The sequence below is a fragment of the Balaenoptera musculus genome, chromosome 9 (genome assembly GCF_009873245.2).
Source record: "Balaenoptera musculus isolate JJ_BM4_2016_0621 chromosome 9, mBalMus1.pri.v3, whole genome shotgun sequence".
NCBI lineage: Eukaryota > Metazoa > Chordata > Mammalia > Artiodactyla > Balaenopteridae > Balaenoptera > Balaenoptera musculus.
In genome coordinates this window covers 65,408,388-65,428,982 of record NC_045793.1, presented here as the reverse complement: position 1 = coordinate 65,428,982, position 20,595 = coordinate 65,408,388, and the positions used below count along the sequence as shown (strand labels likewise).

The following is a 20,595-nucleotide window of genomic DNA, read 5'->3' as shown; positions in this document are numbered from 1 at the left end:
CATTTTTCTGAATATCTACCATGTACCAGGCACAGGTGCCTTTTTTCATACTATCTCATTTATCCTTTAACACTACCACATGAGGGGGGTTCTATTATTTTAATATCAATTTTATGAATAGAAAACTGAAAACAAGAGAGGTTAAGTTGCTGACCCAAGATCCATTGCTAGTAAGTTAAGATCTGTCTTTTTTAACCACTACCTGTCATCAGATTTACTTAAGGACGTTTCCAAACAGAAATGACAAAAGCCCAACTCTGGAGATTGTGATTCAGTGGGTCTAAGGCAAAGAGTTTTAAACGTGAATGCCTTGAGAAAAAGTACCAGTAAACGTAAACGTGCAAAGGGGCCTAAAAGACGCTGGAAAATTATAAGACAAAAGTAATGATGGGGGTGAGGGGGTGGGGGGATGCGGGGTAAATGGTGGGGACTAGGAGCAATGTGACAAAGTGGAATGCCCCTCAACTCAAGGTTGTCTTTTTATAGCACTATTCTTATCAAAAAAATGTATCTACAGGTCTAATTTAGGCTGTGGACCTCTGGATTGCATGATTTGTTCTAGAATCTTAAAAAATATGTATTTTTTAAACAAAGCTCCCTGAGTAATACTGATACAGCAGATCAAAGGAATATAAACTGAAAGAAACTACTGGGAGTCTTGTACACTGAGAACCAACTGGCACTTGTAAAAACAATGTAATTTTAAGAAAGTAGGGATGCTTTATTGGTACCTTAATAAAACTGAAGTGTTTACTGAAATCCTATGATGAGTTAGGAGCATATCATATTTACCTTCTCAATTACAACACCATCAGTGTTCTTATCCACCCCACCTCAGCCATTTAATTCCCATGACTGGACCTAGATTCTGTACTCTTTCCATAATTCAATGCCTAAAATATCATTCTCTGAGCATCTTTTATCTTTCCTGATCACTCCCTCTAAGACTCAAACAAGTTTTTAACACCTTTCAGGTCTCCAATGTACAGACTTTCTGTCTTCTGACTGTCCGAGAGCCCATGCACATGATTGCCCTCTTTACCTGATTATTTCATGGTCCATCAATTAATTACTTCTTTGCATGGCGCATCGATTTGCTTGTTCCTCTCTTCCTCAACGAGCTTCGCTTGGCAAAACCTACGGCACAGGTAAATCCAACTCTTTCCCTATTTTGTACCTGTACCTGAGCAGCTGAACACATTCTCAAATTAATTTGTATTCCATTTTTGTAGATAATTATTGAATAGCTTTATCTCTCTCTCAAACCTTCAATATCTCCTCCCTATTCCTAACTTGCAGATGATGACCTTGTTTGTTTATCTCACTGGAGAGGGTTTTGAAGAGAGGAGAAAAGCAACAAAACAAAAACTTCCACAACCTCTTATCACCACATACCCCAACCTATCTGCATGTCTACACATATCCTCTGACTAATCTCCTGTTACTATGGATAAATTGCCCAATGTTCCTCTCTAAGTTTAACCTTCAGTTGCAGTTATATCCCACCCCGTCTTCCCTCCAGCAATTCTATCTCTCTTACACATTTTTTCTCTCCACTGGCATGCTAAACATACTGTAATATCCTTTAAAAATACTTAAAAGACCTTCCTTGGGCTCCCATTTGTTGTTCCACTTCTAAGCTCCTCTTAAAAGGAAAAATCTAAAGGCCTGTCCATATTAGCTATCTTCAATTCTATTCCATTCCTAAGTTTTCATTGACTACTCCCAACCACTCCAATAGCTCCTGTCAAGTGCAAAATGACCTTCATTTTGCCAATTCCAATTGTCATTTCTCAATCTTAATCTTACTCCTTTGACACAATTTGCTCACTCCCTCTTTGAAACACTTCTTTGAAATACCTCTCTTAGTTCTTTTTTTTACCTCACTGATCACTCCTCCTCAGTCTCCTTGGTAGATTCCTCCTTATTTTCCCAAATTTGAATGCTGTTGAATGCTGAGGTAGCCCTATGACAGTCATCAGACCTCTTCCCATCTCCTTCTACTCTTATAACCTAGATACTTTCATCTAGTCATCTCACCATAAATATTATCTATACCCTGACAGCTCCCAAATTTATATCTTTAGCCTTGACTGCTTCCCTAAACTTCAGACTCTGATGGCCAACCACCTACCTGATATCTCCACTTACATGTCTAATAGGCATTTTGAACTCAACATGTCCAAAACTGTCCTCAGTTTCCTTTTCTCCTGCAACAGATCTGCTCTTCCTTCAGTCTTTTCCATCTCAGTAAACCACAACTCCATTCTACTAGAAGCTCAGGCCAAAAAGAAGTCACCCTTTTTACCCTCTCTTTCTGTTACATTCCACAATCCTTCAGCAAATACCTAGAAAATTTGTCACTTCTCATTACCTCCATCCTAAAACCTGTTACAGTAAAAGTTCTAACTGGCCTCCCTGCTTTCACCCTTGCCTCCCTACAGCCTGTACTCAATACAGTTATCAGGGCAGTCCTTTTAAACATCAGTTGGTTCATATATACTCTATGCAACTCTTATGGCCTTCCATCTCACTCAGAGTGTAAATCCAAAGTCATTCCCATATTTTTCCAGGCCCTACATGAAGTAGCTCCCTGCTACCTCTATGACCTCCTCCTCTCCTCTTACCAAACCCCAGCCCCTAACTCTATACCAGCCACACCAGTCTTCTTCTTGGTCCTCAAACCAAGCATGTTCCTACCTCAGAGCCTCTGTATTTCTGTTCTCCCTGCCTGTAATGCTCTCCTCTCAAATAAACATATGCTCCCTACAATTTTCCTTACATATTTCCATAAAGTGTCACCTTATTAGAGAGCCCTTCTCTGATCTCCCCATATAAAACAGCATTGCCCTACCTCCCTTACTCCCTAAATACTTTATCCTGCTTTATATTTCTCCACAATACTTATCACAGTATTTTTTTGGCTAACTTTTTCACTCTCTGTCAGAGGAGAGCCCACCTGCCACTAAAATGTAAGCTACCTTAAGAGCACAGTTTGTTTTGTTCACTGTTATCTCTACAAGGTCTATAGCAGCAGTCCCCAACCTTTTTGGCACCAGGGGCCGGTTTCGTGGAAGACAATTTTTCCACAGACCGGGGGTGGGGTGGGGTGGGGTGAGGGTTGTGATGGGGTGGGGTCGGGTGAGGCGTGTGATGGTTCAGGCGGTAACACAAGCGATGGGGAGCAGAGGATGAAGCTTCACTCGCTCGCTGTTCACCTCCTGCTGCGCGGCCCAGTTCCTAACAGGCCACGGACCAGTAGTGGTCTGCGGCCTGGGGGTTGGGGACCCCTGGTCCATAGCAACGCCTAATACACAGTAGATCAATATATCTGTTGAACAAATATACAGAATGAATGACAGTAAAAACATTAATTTGTAATCCTTAGATAGTTCAAAGGTAAGAGACAGATAGGTCAAGAAGGTCCAGCTGAAGTTTCTGATTCTTCCAGGGAACCTTCTTTCTGTATTTACACCACTTCTTGTCCATACTAGGCACCTGTGACATCTTTTATTGCCATCTTGTAAGACTGTTGAACATTTTATTGTGTTTACTATCTATCCCCACCTAGGCTGATACTGTGACTTAGAGCTATTTTTATGCTCCCTGACAAACTAGAGTTTATCATACCTAGAGTTTAGTGTCTTGCACATATGCACATGCCCTCAATCATGGTTGACTGATTTCACAGAGTACTATGAAGCTTTGTTTGAATATAAATCTCACTGTTTGCTAAACAAAGTTTAGGTCACCCTTAACACAACTTAACTGAGTTTCAGAACGTGAATTCAACAAGGACTTACTCCTTACAGTCATGTTCCTCAAATACTTGCTGAGTTATAATTCTGTCAGCCCTCAGCCGCAGTGCCTCTACAGACATTATATGATTAACTTGTTTAACATACAGCTGTAATTTATTTTTTAAAGAGTCTTGTACTCAAATCTGAAACTCCCAGATGATGAAGACCAAAGAATAAAAACAATAAATCTGAGCAAGATTTCTTAATTTCTTATTCTAGTGCTTGAAATTTCTAAGACTTTTTACAGATGAAAATTTTAAATGCAAATTCAATGCCCAAATGCCTAGTGTCTAGATACCAAAAGAGAAAAATTAATTTGACAATGTACATATTTTGTCCTTTATATATTTCTGAACCATAAACAAAACTATGTCTATAGCTGTTTAGTATTTCTTCCTATAAAAACTGAAAGTAACCAACTTAGCTTTATTGATATCTTGTATTTGGGTTCTATCTAAGAATCTGTATTCAACTTGATCTCATTTTTGAAGGTATATTTTTCCCATTTGGCATTTATCACTTTTTCATTTTCCACTTTTATGACTTAAGTATTTTATCAATTCTTAAAACACTCATACACATTGTATGCAAAATGTGGCCGTCTAAAACCAAGGTGAACTAAATTTACATTAAGTCTTTTTATGTATTTAAATTATATTTATTTAAAAATATATAGCAGTTTCTTTATCCATCATTAAAATATTATCTTTACCTTTTATATAAAAAATTAATACTAATCTAGCTAACAGAAAAATAAGGCTTTGTACAGGAAAGCAAAATTATCCTTTGGCATCAGATTCCACAAAAGCATTAAAAGGTATTAACTATTTATGTTAAGCTGGTTAAAATCTGACATATTTCTTTCTAGCACGAAAATATATATAATTTAATGATTATATAACACTTTAAAGTATCCAATTCTACTCTTCATTTTTTAACCATATCTGTTAAAACACAGAGAGTAAACCTATGTTAATTTATTCTGCAGCTAAAGCTCAACTTATCCAATATCAGTTTATCTAGGAAAGCCCTAATACTCTGCTCTGCACATATTTAAGAATTACCCATCTGCATTTATTATTATATTTTATATTTCCTTACACTTAGTTGGACCATTCTAAATTCACTATTTTCAACTGTGGTTTATAATACAGATAAAAATATGGTCTTATGGTATATATTCAATTTAGACACTGATACAAAACTCATAAAGTTAATTCAAAAATAATGATATAAACTCTTTATTAAAAACAAGACTGGTGTGTTTTTATCCTATATGTTATTTATCATTTATATTATTCAAAAAGGATTTGAGGTGGCTTATTAAAATATGCAAAATATAAGATAATTTTAATTAAGTTTTAATTATTAATTTTAAAAACTAAGTAAGGACTGTAGAGTGTGTGTGTATGTGTGTGTGGAAGGTGAGAGTGAATAATGGAATGAGGTGAAAAAAGAGGTAGGAAAAAATAAGATGAAGCCCAGACATACAGAGTATTCCTCAAAGCTCTGTGTAAGATTATAGAACTAACTTGGGGCTGTGATGATAAAAGATAAAGCCAGTACTATTCAGTCTATGGAATTATTTTTTCAATGTAGAATGTTTTCTTTCCTTGACTAACAGATGCTAAAGCCATACTAATGTTTGGAGTTTAGACAGGTGATCTCTTTTGGCATAAAATGTACCATAAATCAAAAATAACAATAATCTTGACTAAACAATGTTCTGATTTATTAAACTGAATTCCCTAAAAAACACAAAGTAATTGAGCCAGTATTAACTTGACCCCCCGCTCTGACTGGGGTAAAAAGCCAATGAGAAAAAAAAAGCCTTAGAAAGGAAGGACTACTGAGAAGCCAGTTCCACTGTGATGAGGGAGGCTGGAAGGAGAGGGTACGACTTAAAAAAAAAAGACCAGGAAACAGATCAGACCCAGAGAAAAGAAGGCCCAGAATATTAGAATTTTTCTACTCTGAAGCAAAGAAGGGAAAAACGGGAAAGGTGACATTTTTACTTGTGTTTTTTTTTTTTAATTCAAAACACCTGATTCTTCTTTTCCTTCTTTTAATAGCTGATATAAAGACTTCTTCATTTGGTCTAGGTATGAGCTACAGTGAATGGAAATAAACTGCCAACTTCTTAGGCTAGTTGTAGCAAACTGTTAGTTGCTGACCACACCCCCAGTCATTCCCTTCCAACATATTCCTTTTTTGTAAAATCCATTTTCTTTGACAGAAACTAAAAACGTCAGGTTTCACCTTCCCAACTTATCTCATTGCTAACGATGGCCATAATGACTGTTTCAGTACATGAGATGATGGGAAAATCTACTGGAGTGAACGTATGAGAAAATTTTTCATTCCTAATAATAAGAGAACCCTTTCCCTTCTCTTTGACTTTGAATTCCATAATGAAAGAACACAGTACTAAGAGCTATTCCAGCAATGTTGAGACCATGAGACAACAAGGTTAGGAACTAAAAAGAAAAACGTGTTGATGCTGGTGGGATAGAAGGATAAAATAAGACTTCATCACTGAGCTGCTGAAACAACCCCAGAACTACTTATGTTTATGCCTCCTGTCATATGAGATAGTTAATAACTACTTAGGCTACTGCAGTTAAGTATTCTATTACTTGCTGCCAAAAGCCTAGGTAAGATACAACATCAAGAAGATGAACAACCACAGCATTTATCTTAAAGGCCACATGCACATTGGTAGTAGACTCCAAATGTGGTTCTGAAACTTCCAGAAAATAAAAGAAGTTATTAATACAATCAGTTACATAATTCACAATATCACAAACCAATTAGTAAGCAAACACACTGCTATACCTACTATTGAGAACTGAGAGAAAGAATACTGTGCTGAGAAATAGGTTCACTAACATTCCCAGTTAATACAAAAGAAAAAAATCAGTAAGGCTTTCAACAACAACAAAAATGTAAAAAGCACACATCAGCAAAAGGAATAATAGTAAGAATCAAAATAATTTTGCCCAGGTATGTAAGCATCTAATAATATGGCTTACATAGAATGTTTAGAGGAGTTGATATTCTGTATATATTCCAAATAAATCATATTTCTTACAGTCAAACTTCAGATAAAGGTTAAATAAGATTCTTAGAGAAGTATCAAAGTGAAAGAGATCTATTTGCTAACACACGCTTTAACAGGTAACTGAGCTGGGGTAGCAGTGAACATCAACTTATGCAAACCAAAGAGATAAAGAGACACGTGTATGAATAAAGTTATTCCAATACCACAAGAAAATGTGCCAAGGAAATATTCTCAGTCCATACCCGTAGATAAATAGGAAATCAAAACAAGGAAAAATGGGAAATCAAATATGCAAGGCACTATACTTAAAATGATGGTTTGAAAACTAATTTTACCCTAGAATTCTTTTTTAAATAAAATCTTAAAAAAAAAAAGACCTTAAATGCTAAACAGCTGACCAAATAAAAGCTGAATGACAAAGGGATCTTGTCCATCAACTTGTATTCTAAGCATTGAGGATACAGTGAAAAATAAAAAAGAACAAAAAATCCTTGTCCTCATGAATCTATGTCCTAATGAAAGTGACAGACAATAAACAAGATAAATAAGAACCATATATATTATCACACACCATGATCAAGTGGGACTTATTCCAAAGATGCAAGGATTTTTCAATATCTGCAAATCAATCAATGTGACACACCACATTAACAAATTGAAAAATAAAAACCATACGATCGGGACTTCCCTGGTGGCGCAGTGGTTAAGAATCTGCCTGCCAATGCAGGGGACACAGGTTCAAGCCCTGGTCTGGGAAGATCCCACATGCCGCGAAGCAACTAAGCCCGTGCGCCACAACTACTGAGCCTGTGGTCTAGAGCCCACGAGCCACAACTGCTGAGGCTGCGTGCTACAACTACTGAAGCCCACGTGCTTAGAGACCGTGCTCCGCAACAAGGGAAGCCAGCGCAATGAGAAGCCTGTGCACCTCAACCAATGAAGAGTAGCCCCCGCTCACTGCAACTAGAGAAAGCCCAGGCGCAGCAACAAAGACCCAACGCAGCCAAAAATAAATAACAAATAAATACATTTATTTTTAAAAACCCATATGATCATCTAAATAGATGAAGAAAAGGCTTTTGACAAAATTCAACATCTATTTATGATAAAAACTCCTCAGAAAGTGGGCATAGAAGGAACGTACCTCAACATAATAAAGGCCACATATGACAAATCCACAGCTAACATCATACTCAATGGTGAAAAGCTGAAAGCATTTCCTCTGAGATCAGGAACAAGATAAGGATGTCCACTCTTAGAACTTTTATTCAACATGGTTTTGGAAGTCCTAGCCATGGCAATCACAGAAGAAAAAGAAATAAAGGGAATCCAAATTGGAAAAGAAGAAGTAAAACTGTCACTGTTTGCAGATGACATGATGTTATACATAGAAAATCCAAAAGACACTACCAGAAAACTACTAGAGCTGTATTAGATAGTGGTTAGGTATTTTTAAAAGGGACGAATAAAGCAGGAAAGGGGAATAGAAAGTGTCATGGCAGGGAGAGGGTTGTAACTTTAGACCAGTGAGTAGTAGACATGGAATGAGGACCCGAAAAAAGTGAGGGAATGAGCCATGTGAGGGAAGAGCAGCCCATGCAGAGAAACAAGTACGAGGCCCAGAGTAGGAGCTCACCTGGCCATTCATTAAAGGAGCAGCAAGTAGGCCAATGAGGCTGAATGAGGGGAAATGATGAAGTCAGAGAGGTAATGTGAAGCCAGATCACACAGAATCTTATAAATCAGCAGAGAAACTGGCCTCTAGTCTGAATCAGACAGAAAGCCACTGAAGGGTTTTGAGCAAAGGAGTGACCAGATCTGACTTAGATTTTAATGGGATAATACTAGCTGCTATTGAAAATGTCCTCTATTCTCTGGAAAAGGATTGGCAAACTATGACCTGAAAGTCACATCTGGTGCTGCCTGTTTTTGGAAATACAGTTTTATTTGAACACAGCCATGTTCATTTGTTTATGTATTGTCTATGGCTGTTTTCATAATCAATGGCAAAGTTAAATAGTTACACACAAGCCATAGGCCCACAAAGCCTAACATATTTACATCTGGCTCTTTGTAGTAAAAAATTACCACCCTCTGCTCTAGCAAGGCAAGGGTAGAAAGAGTTAGGAGGTTGTTATATTAATCCAGGTGACAAAAGATGACACACTAGGATAGCAGCAATGAATTTGGTAAGAAGAATTTGGACATATACTAGATATACTTTGAAGACAGGATATGCTAATGGATTAGACGTGGAGTGAGAGAGAACGTGATCTGAGTAACTCTCATAGAGTTCATCCAGAATAATTTTTAAAATAATGCCTAACACAGCCACATAAAGGTATCACTGAAGATCTGATATAAAATGTCTAACTTTAAGTAACATAACTTCTTGATGAATTCACTTAAAAAGTTTTTGGGGGGCTTCCCTGGTGGCGCAGTGGTTAAGAATCCGCCTGCCAATGCAGGGGACACGGGTTCGAGCCCTGGTCTGGGAAGATCCCACATGCCGCAGAGCAACTAAGCCCGTGAGCCACAACTACTGAGCCTGCGCGACTGGAGCCTGTGCTCTGCAACAAGAGAGGCCGCGATAGTGAGAGGCCCGCGCACCGCGATGAAGAGTGGCCCCCGCTCGCCGCAACTGGAGAAAGCCCTCGCACAGAAACGAAGACCCAACACAGCCAAAAATAAATAAATAATAAATTTATAAAAAAAAAAAAAAAAAAAAAGTTTTTGATCCACCATGAGCCATTCCTATCCATCCTGGTTCTTCTAGCAATATTAAGGCATCAGTTCAACAGCTAAAGATCTAATTTGAGCCTTTGAAATTTAATCCATGAATGATTGCAATGCATTATCAAAGGCTGTGGGAAAAAAATCGATAAATTATCTTACATTGTTTCAAAGAGAATTTTCTACATGGTAACAAATTATAATAATGTTCACAGTACCAAAATCATACTTTATCATACTACCATACTACCATATGGTTTAAATGAAATATAAGTAATCTTAAGTCTAACTATATGATGTGAACCATAATAATGTAAGTTTCAGTCATAACTGAGCCTGTGCTATAGTTCAGTTTTAATAATAATAAGATATGTTGTAACATAACATGGTTAAATATTCTAAATAATCTAGAATTTTCACAAATTGGATCAAAAAGAATAGAAACTTCAAATGCATTCTCACCAGTAAGATAAAGTACTATGTCAGAAGGCTATAAAAAAACATGAAAATACGCTAAGGTGTATGATGTCATTGGATGAAACTGAGGTACTTATTCTCTTTTTCAACCTTTCTTTTACTGCCTATATAAAACAGCCATTAAGAAGAAATCCAACTTTATAAACCAGTCTTTAAAAAATAAAAAAAAAAATGCTTTCTAGAATGTCATAAAACTGAAACGGAAGACAAGGTGTACCCACAAAGAGTAGGTCTGTTTTAGTTTAAAATTTGTTTCTTAATCAAATATACATTACATAAATCTTAATCTACAGAAGTACAACCATGAGAAGTAGCCAAGAACTTCATTTTAACAGAATGCTTACTGTCAAGAGCAAACCTCATTGATACTGATTCATGCAAAGTCTTGGGTTTTAAAACACTGTTCAGAAATCTTTACGATTTTCCAATTCTATAAACTGTTTATAAGAGGAAACCATAAACATATGTAAATATGCTTTAAATCATTTCCCCAAAAAGAGTTCATTTAACAAGACAGCAAATGGGAAGAAAAGTCATTATTCCAGAATCAAGAATTCCCACCTAATCAATCAAGGGAGGGAGCAAGGTAAGGAAAAAGCCTCAGGCCTACTTTCCACATCCAGATTTATTTAACTTTCCCTGTAAATTTCTCCAGATTAGCCCACAGATATAGACGTAGAGACCACAGACTGCAAACTATTTATTTAGTGCAATATTGTGTTTTGTTTGTTTCAACTCAATTTGAATGCCTTTAGATATGGGGATACACTCTCTAAATCACTATAGACCCCATTATACTCCACTGTCCCATACATGGCTACTTCACACATTTTCATTAATTAAATGGCTACTGTCTACCAAAAATAATGATGGATGGTGCTATACAAAGAGACCCAAACTACCATAGCATAAAAGGCAAAGCTCTTTCTATAAGTTCTAAAAGAAATGGCTACAAAGGAACCCTTCTGGTGGCAAAACTCAAAGTTTGCCAGAAGGAGAGTAATACCTTAACCTATGGATTCCCTGATCCAGCTGTTCACTGAGATTTATCTGATCTTGAGTGTTACTTGTATTGTCTCTCTGCACTTTTGCCCACCATCTTGAGTTATAGCCATGACTAATCCACATGACCCTATTTTATAATTGTACCTCTGTGTCTACCAAACAGCTGTGAAAATGCTCAGTGTTCATCTAGTACCCTTCTTCAATTAATCAAAGTACAACTCATCAGAATCAGAGACTGACACAAAAACAGATTTATGTACCCAAAATATAATTTCAATAGGATCCCTATATTGATAAAATATATCCTTCAAAATTTGCTCAACAAATTTTCTTCATCAGATTATCTTTTTTACTTGTTTCCTATCTATGAAATAAATGGAATAAGATGAAAGCCCAACATAAAAAACATATTTTTACATGACACTGAAAATTTACCCAATAAAAGATGGAACATAACATATATACATAACAATATATCCCAAATATAAAGTAAGAATTACAGAATACTCAATTACCTGCCTATATAAAGTGCTTAAAGAATCAATAAAACTTGCTCTCAGGACTCCTTACAGTATTAAAATGTTTTGAAGACCCCAAAGAGCTTATGTGAGTTATATTTATAGATAGCATATTAGAAGCTAAAATTGAGTAATTTTTAAAATAACAGTAAGGCCATTACATGTTAACAAAAATAACATTTTTATGAAAAATACTATAATTTACACAACAAAAAAAATTTAGTGAGAAGAGTGGCACTGTTTTACATTTTTACAAATCTCTTTAATATCTCGATAGTGGACATTAAAGAAGATAGCTATATAATCTCTAGAAATCTCCACTATTGCATGTGAGAAAATTAGGAGCAAAAAAAGTATATACTATTTTAATACTGTTATGAAGACAGTTTTAACCTCAAAGACCTTGAAAGAATATTAAAGAGTCCCAAATACATACTTTGAAAACAACTGATTGCTTAATCTAAATTTCTGGTAGGAAAATTTTAGAATTAAAAATAATTGTAAAGAAGTAGAAATGCAAATACTGAAGACTGAAGACAGGGTAATGATTTTATTTAAAGAGTAACAGAGCAAGGTTATTACTCAAATATAATTTCAGATTCTCATATAAAATATGCTGACATTATAATGCTTTAAAACACCTTGAATTATGTTTCATTTTATCTGTCAGATTTCACTATAAGATTTTTAACATGTTTTCTAAATGTATGGCTAGGTTTAACACTGAAGAAACTCATATATATTGTTTACTCTTAAAGTTTTAGATCTGTGATCTAGACAAAGATTTTAAGAATAAACTCGTAAATTTATTTTATGATGCATACTTGTTTGTAGGACATAATGGAGTCATGAAAAGTCTCATGAACATATTCACCAACTATGGACTTAAATCGACCTACCTCCTCTGCTGCTGCCTCTGAAAGCAGACCTTCCTTCTGAGCGCAGGTCACATGGAAATAGGCTCTGCACATCCCTGCATCACAGCTAATGCAAACTCCAGTTCTAGCAAAACGAGGGTCTTCACAGAAGCTACACTCCTACAACGGAATATCAGGAAAAGTCTCAGAGCAAAAATATTTCCAGAACAGAAACTGCATTCTCATACAAAGCATCTACAAAATACAAATAGTGAACCAACAGTATGTCAATACAAACAATAACTATAGGTAAGCCAAGTATTTATATGAAAAAAGTAATTCTCTATATAGTTCTAAAAAAACAAAATTCCACTGATATAGTAATGATGATAATAATAATTAATATCATTTGAGGGCTTACCGTGTGCTAGGCACTATTCTAAGCACTTTATAAATATTAATATATATAATCATTTGACACTCTATTCCACAATAATATGTGGAAGAGGTACTATATTTCCATTTCACATATGAGAAAATTTTACACATGAGAAAACTGAGGTAAAGACCGTTTTCAAACCAGGATAATCTTACTTTAAGTCCATGCTCTTAACCATTAAGCTACACTGATTTGAACAATATAATACTACTCGGAAAAATTAAGGAAAATAAATAAGAAGCCATAGAAAATTCGCTGAAAGATCTAGGCATTGCAACCAAAGATATAATGCAGTTTAAAAATATATTTAAGAGAATTAAAAGTAATCTTAAGTAAACAATTTTGTGAAATTGGTAGCAATACACAATATAGCCAATTATTTACATTCTTTCTGTATACAAAGGGAAAACCTGCAAAACTAAAGGCATAAACTGTCGAAATTACCCCAAATGCCACCGCCCCAATTTATTTTTTTATATTTTTAACTAAGCCACAGAGAGAGAAAAAGAAAAACCTAGTCTCAAAATATATACTACTCTGGTAATAGGAACCTTCACAAAAAAACCTGCTAAATTGTGAAAGATTGCCAGTAGACAATTAAGGAAGAACTGCTTAATAAATGTATTCTATGTAAATTAAATATGAGAGAAACATTTAAAAAAATAAAACTAAAAAGTTTCAATAGACACTAAAAACATCATAATACTATAACAGTTAGTGAGTACCTACTTGGTATACAGCACCAAACTGACATATCAGCAATGAATAAAAATAGCAGGAAAAGGACTCTGGGTACAGATGTGAAAACATTCCCAACACCTGACACTCTACTGCCTAATTATGGGTCTTCTTCCACCAACAGCAGTATATGTATGGTAAAAATTCCAGCAAATAGTAATCTAAACATGAAACCAAAAAATTGAGAAAGAGAGAGAAAGAAAAGAGATAGAGAGAAGGAGAGGGGGTCAGAGAGCGAGAAATTGAGAAATTAAACTATTTAAAGGATGTCAATACTATGAACAGAATCAAATTGTTTAGAATAGTCCCCTGAGTGAGTAATTTAATGTAGTATGATGAAATTGGGCAAGGGATTTCAGAGTGAACACAAAGAAAAAATTTCCAACAATGAAGTCTCATAAGACAATACAACAATCTAATGAAGAAAACAGAATCTTCCTCAATGGCTTGAATCATTTAAAATGCTAGGGAATGGGCTTCCCTGGTGGCACAGTGGTTGAGAATCGGCCTGCCAATGCAGGGAACACGGGTTCAAGCCCTGGTCTGGGAAGATCCCACATGCCACGGATCAACTAAGCTCGTGTGCCACAACTACTGAGCCTGCGCTCTAGAGCTCGGGAGCCACAACTACTGAAGCCCGCATGCCTAGAGCTTGTGCTCCACAACAAAGAGAAGCCACCGCAATGAGAAGCCTGTGCACCACAACGAAGAGTAGCCCACGCACAGCAACGAAGACCCAACGCAGCCAAAAATAAATAAATAAATAAATAAATTTAAAAATAAGTAAATAAATAAAATGCTACGGAACTGAGCAACTGAGAACACAGGGGAGAAAGTAATCAGGAGGAGGAAATGGATAGACAATGTGACCTAGAGAGCTATCCCAGATATAATTCACAGCACTGGGTTTGATTTTGCAGATGAGCTACAGAGTACATAATTTTTTGACTCCATGTCCCAGTAATACTTCAAAACAAAAGCAGGTGATAATGAAAATAATCAGCTGATAATTATACATTTAATGACTCTCCTTTTCAGTCCAGAGGTCACTGCTGGTCTCAGTTATATGAAGTAATATCTGGTTACTGTTTTTTAATTGCTTCTAGATTTATATTTATGGTAAAAACATGTGCTTATTGAAAAAGATGGAAGCTACTCCCTTCTAGGCGCTGTGCTTATGAATTATGAAACTGCCCTCAAAAGGCAGTAACTTCCATTTCCAACACTGGTGGACCAGGTAATTTGTATTACTCCTACTCAACTAGAAAATGTGGACAAATTATTTTGTTAATTATAGTTTAAAGGCATTTAAGAGAGGTAACAAGATAGTGTACAATTACTTGAGCACCAGGAAAGTGAGTTCAATACTAGGGCCTGGAAGCTTTATCTAATTCTGGAGAGGGAAGCTACAACCTCCCAAACTAAAGCACAAGATTATTCGAGGGTAGAAGGTGACAGATGGGGATGGTGTTTAAAGCCCAAAGAGGATATTCTGGATATAACAGAAGAAATTGTGAAATTTTAAAAATTTCAAATCAGAATTTTCCAACAATCTGTAAGTTTCCCACCCCACCTTTAATATGTTACTAATGCTCTTCAAGAGTCTTCCTTCCCAACTGCCCAATACGTAGTAATGAAAAGAGAATATATTATTGCCTAATTAGTTCTAGTATTCTGAAGATGTTTGCAATAATTACATACTTAAGTTTAAATTCATAAGTGGGTAATCTTATCACTTATAATCCTAAAACTCAGTCACAGTTAAAAACCTATTTATAAACTATTGAGGCTGAGAATCATTTGCTATTAAAAAAAAAAAAAAAAGAAAAAAATTCTGTTGGCCTTCTGCAGTGGAAGTAAAATAATGGGTGCTTCTTGTACTCTTTTCATAATTTTAATAAATTCCACTTCAAAAGTAAAGTCAGAAATTAAGCTTGTATTTGATCCAACTGATTAAAAATAAGGATGTAGTCTGAGAATTCATTATGCACTAAGCAGTGTGCTAAATACGAGGAAAACAGCAGTGGCATCAACTACCATTATACCCCACAAGTTATACAAATATACAGAAGAATTTATACATTATTGGCTCTCTGGGAAAATTACTAGCAATACTAAATGATTTAGTGCTAACTGCTCTCCAATAGCACAATTAGTAATAAGCATTTCTGTAGTCAACAATGATATTAGTAAAAAGTCATGTAAACTAACAAGTAAAAACTTTCTCTTAGACAATCAAAAACACTTTGTCTTACCTTGGCACCATATTTGGAATAGTTCATTTCTGTGAGTGTTACTGGTCGCAATTTGTCAATATCTCCAAAGGCTACACCAGGAACATACAGGGCACAAACAATGTGAACCCATCTATACGGAGAAAAGATATGATTTTGCTATCAGACCTTCGGATAAAATGCCCACAGGAAAATAAATGTAAAATATGTGTCATCTCAAATAACTACTCCAAGAATTTTATGATCAGATTTCACAATCTCAGACACACAACTAAAGAATATGGAACACCTATACAATGATATCATTTATAGAAAAAGGAACTGCAATAAGCGCTACTTTTCCAGCAGCTTAGCCAAAGGTGAGAGTTAACATCTATAATTGCCTTTCACTTAAAATTCACCGCACTTTGCACTTATCTGTTATTCTTAAATATTTGCACAAAACCACTATTCAAATGAAACATCATTTTCACATGCACGGAAAGGTATTCACATTCATTATTTTAAGCACTCTGAGAATTAAAGATCCTAATTTAAGACTTGGGAAGTTACTCTGCATAAATCACATAAAATTGCTCTTTCCTGTTACTTTTTTCTAAAAGCTACTAGATAATCCTTAAGGACATATTTTAAAACAATTTTTGGTGTGCATCTTAACTTTCTTTCTTCCCAGGTTGAAACTGATTGCTAGAAGACTGTACAGAACAGTTGTAATAATATAAGAAAGTCATATTTCATTCAACTCATCTGTTCACCATACAAACCTATGTACTAAAACGTAGGTGCCCCACATATATTTTTTGAAGTCTGAATGATGCTACAACACTAAACAAAGAATGTTCAGTTTAAATATACTAAACAGAAAAAATAAATAGGAGTTGATTCTAATTCCATTTTTTAAAAACTGCTCTGAACATTTTTAAAATATATTAGGCACCCTGTTTGCTTACAATCAAACAAAACACAGGATCACTAGATTTTGAAATGTAAACAGATCTATATCACTTCTGCAAGACAGAGGGTAAAAATGAGATGGCAAATATCTCTTAACCTTGTGAAAATATTAACAACAAATTTTGCTTTATCACAGCTTGAGAGGCTATCATTGCTACATGGTTCTGTTTTGTGATGCATTATGTGTTTTAAAGAAATAAGACTAAGAATCACTTTATAGATGTACTGGGGAAAAGAGTTACAAATCTTTAAAAATTATCTTTTTTTATTGGGAAGAAACTCCAAGGTTTTGAGATTTTCTAGATAAAATGTTTTAATCCAACCTCCCAAATGCATCCTGTGGAGTTCAATATAAAGATACACATCTTCAACAAGCAGCTGCTTTCTCAATTTAATTTGCGCAGTTTTCTCATGCTCCACTGGTGTGTTAAATGCTGTTGTACTCTGTACAAGTTTATCTTTGATAAACCCAACAGCTGGCTGCTTGCTTCCTACTGACCTTCTTAAAATGTTTTAGTACAAGTCACACAAGTACTACAGATTTAAACTGACATTTCAGTGTGATTGGCACACAAGTGTGTCATTTCCCCCAACCACTCATGTGAGGATGCCAACTTGACTCTCTATTAAAATACATATCAAACAGCTGAGACAATTTTGGTCCTTTTTAATATATGTTGTATATCGTTTTTTGTTCATTTGTTTAGCTGCACATACTTTAGAACCTTGTAATTAAGACAAACTGAGAAATCAAAAAGGAATAATTTTCCTTGTTACTTTACCATCCATTCTGCTTGGAGCTATGAAGACAGATGTTGATTAGGGAAAGGAGCAGAAAACAAGCATCCCATAAAAGCACCAAAAAACAAAGCGTCAGAATTTTCATTCTAGCATAGAAGCTATTAATAGATTCTTTTAAATTTACATATTTTAATAAAGCAAACTAAGTAGAAAGCTACTTCTCAAAAAACTCATTTCAGAATGGGAACTATATTCATCCATCAAATTTGATTTTGAAATGTCTTGTATTTGTAGTGCCTTTATAACATATTAAAAAATTCACTTCCAGGATGTTATTTTCATTCCTTCATTTATTCATTCAGTAATTAATTACTAAGTGTTTACTAGGAACGGAGCACCATGTACGCACCATGTAGTTTGGAAGTTACAATGATGTATGTGAAATGTTTGCAGCATAGGGCTTGGTACCCTATTATATTAAAGCATGTCTAATACTTCCTATAATCAGGTTTTTAATACCATTAACACAGGATAAAACACATTCCCTAAGAAAAAAAATAAAAATTTAATGATAAGAATGTGCTGATGGTCTTCTCACATTAAATCACATCATCTTCTATTGTAGAATTTGTGGGTCCCATCAGAAACAGAGGGGGAAAAAGTTTAATTAGACTACGTAATAGAAGTTAATTTCAAAACCTTTTTCATTCTTTCCATGCATTGTTCTTTCTTTTCATCTGTTTTGCATTTTAGCTAGAATACTAAATAGCTTGTCAAATGTCTTGGCTTTTTTTGCCTTGATTCAAGCTAGTATTACATCCTTCAAACTATATCAAGACCTGTACTTTCCACACTAGCCTACAGGTGAGTGTGAACATCAACACAAATAAAATGTTCAAACAGTATAAAAAAACTTGCCAGGCTGCACCATGAAGGGAGGTGTCTACATACATGTAAGATCCACAGAAGTCAATACAAATATCTCTCAGTAAAACTAAATGGTTAAAGAGGCCTCCCTTTCCTTCATTCAGAAAAACTTTCCAAGTTATTTTGTGGACTATGTATTAGTACATAGTATATATTAGTGTGATAAGAGAGCTACTTTATAGTTGCTTTTCAATAGAGACTTCAAATTATTGACAAGAAAAAAGGTAAAATAAATGCTCTTCCCTAAAACGAAGCTCTGGGTTTTCCAAAGCTGCCATACTTATTCACAACAATTTATCACCATAAATTTCAACTCTCAGGACTAAAGAGTTAATAAGAAAGAATTTATGCAGTTGGTATTCTATGATTACCTTAAGTAGAATAATATTGGTAATAAAAATCACTAGTAGTAGCAGTAGCAGAACTAAGGAGATATTTATTAAACACTTACTACACTCCAGAAACTACACTGTTTATAGAAATCATCTCATTTAATTCTCTCAAAAGTGCTAGGAAACTGAGGCATAAAATGGTTAAATCTAAAATTACAGTTAGAAGGAAAAGACTAGAATTCAAATATAGGCGGTCCAACCTGAAAGTACATGCTTTTAATGTTGTACTAAATTCCCTAATTCCAGGCCAAAGTCACTCCAAACATAAAATAATGCTCTTGTCCATGATACAGACCACAGACTCAAGTCAATACATCAAATAATTTGTTATATATTTATTTTATTTTGGGGATGGGCAATGACGGACAAGAGGTAAGATTTTTAGTCATTTTTCCTAAACATCAACACAGGGTTCTCCGAGATTCCATGGTAGACCCTATGCAATCCCAATAATCTTGTATGGCAATACTTCTCAAGGGCCTGTCCGCCAATTGAGGTAAAAATGAGAAAAATAAGAAAAATATTTTTTACTTTACTAAAAAAAATTTATTAAATTTAAAAGACTGTCCTTTATTCTGGGATAAAATGTATCCTATCCTTTTCAATATGTTAAAATATGAAAAATAATGGTGATAATTTGTACAAGTTATTTTGTTATTCTTGTTAAAATATTAAATGTTTAGTAAAAATACTGAAATATATGTATGTGGCAAAATAAAAAGTTGAGCACCCCCTCTTACATGGGGGAGGAGGGTAAGTAGTGACCCATAAAATATAAAAGGTTAGGAACTACTCTTATATATCAGTCACCCATCCCAGTTGGTAGTCTCCTTAGAAGAAAAACATGAAAGATGCCAACACTATGATGATGGCAACTGCTCAAATGTGGTAATAAAGATGAGTGTGAATATAGTGAAAAGAACACAGGTCTTTGTGCCAGTTATCAATTTATTGCCTCTCAGCTCAAATTCACCCTTCAATATCTGCTTTGCAACAATGGACAGAATCCCTTCAGCATTTCTCCTTTACAGTGAGCATCATACTAAGCTGTCTCAGCAGGGAGTGGAAGAAGGCATTGTAGGAGGAAGGGGCTTCTCTGCAGGATGGGAAGAGGACATCCGCCAGTGCTCTACCCCACCACATGCATCGTCCCTCAGTGACCCTGCAGGCCCAGGCTGGAGATCACTTTTCTGTGGGCCTCTCAACACAGACACCATACACTCCAGGCTTTGAACCACTGCCCAGCCACCCACTTGCCAAGAACTGTAGACTAGGTACTGACCCAGGCAAACCAGCCAACTTCTCTGCCATCCAGTAGGCTGGAACTACACTTTCTCTAACAAGGCCTGAACCCCAGCCTTGGGGAAGGTGTCTTCCTTCCAAGTTTGTCATTCCCTGGATACCCTCCCTCAGCCCTACAGTGTTATTCTTTAGAGTTCTTTTATATCTTATGGTTACTGTTTATCATAGCTTAGTAATTCTTTACATTAAACATCCCCTTTTAAAATCACTGTATGGGTTCTGTTTCCTGATATACTCTTGAAGTCAAACAGATCTGAGTTCAAATTTAACTATGGACTTGTTCAAATTAAAACTATGTAATGATCTGAGCCTCAGGTACTACCTATAAAATAGGAAACTTTACCATCTCTCTTATCATACAGTCATTACTAAGATTAAATGGGATTATGGGTTATAAAGGCAAAGGCAGATCCTCAG

General features: G+C 35.4%; 1 protein-coding gene across 11 annotated transcripts in view; it reads right to left on the bottom strand.

Annotated features, from left to right (window-relative positions):
- PHF14 (PHD finger protein 14) overlaps nt 1-20,595 on the bottom strand; it is a 199,166-nt gene that overhangs the window by 146,524 nt on the left and 32,047 nt on the right. For all 11 annotated transcript variants that reach the window (XR_005021223.1, XR_005021221.1, XR_005021222.1 and 8 more), the window contains exons 6-7: nt 15,884-15,995; nt 12,494-12,631 (exon numbers count right to left, since the gene is read on the bottom strand). Coding sequence is in view for 8 of the 11 variants with exons in the window: in XM_036863497.1 (XP_036719392.1) it covers nt 12,494-12,631; nt 15,884-15,995 (250 nt within the window). In the remaining 3 variants the exon portion in view is untranslated. The remainder of the gene's footprint in view (nt 1-12,493; nt 12,632-15,883; nt 15,996-20,595) is intronic.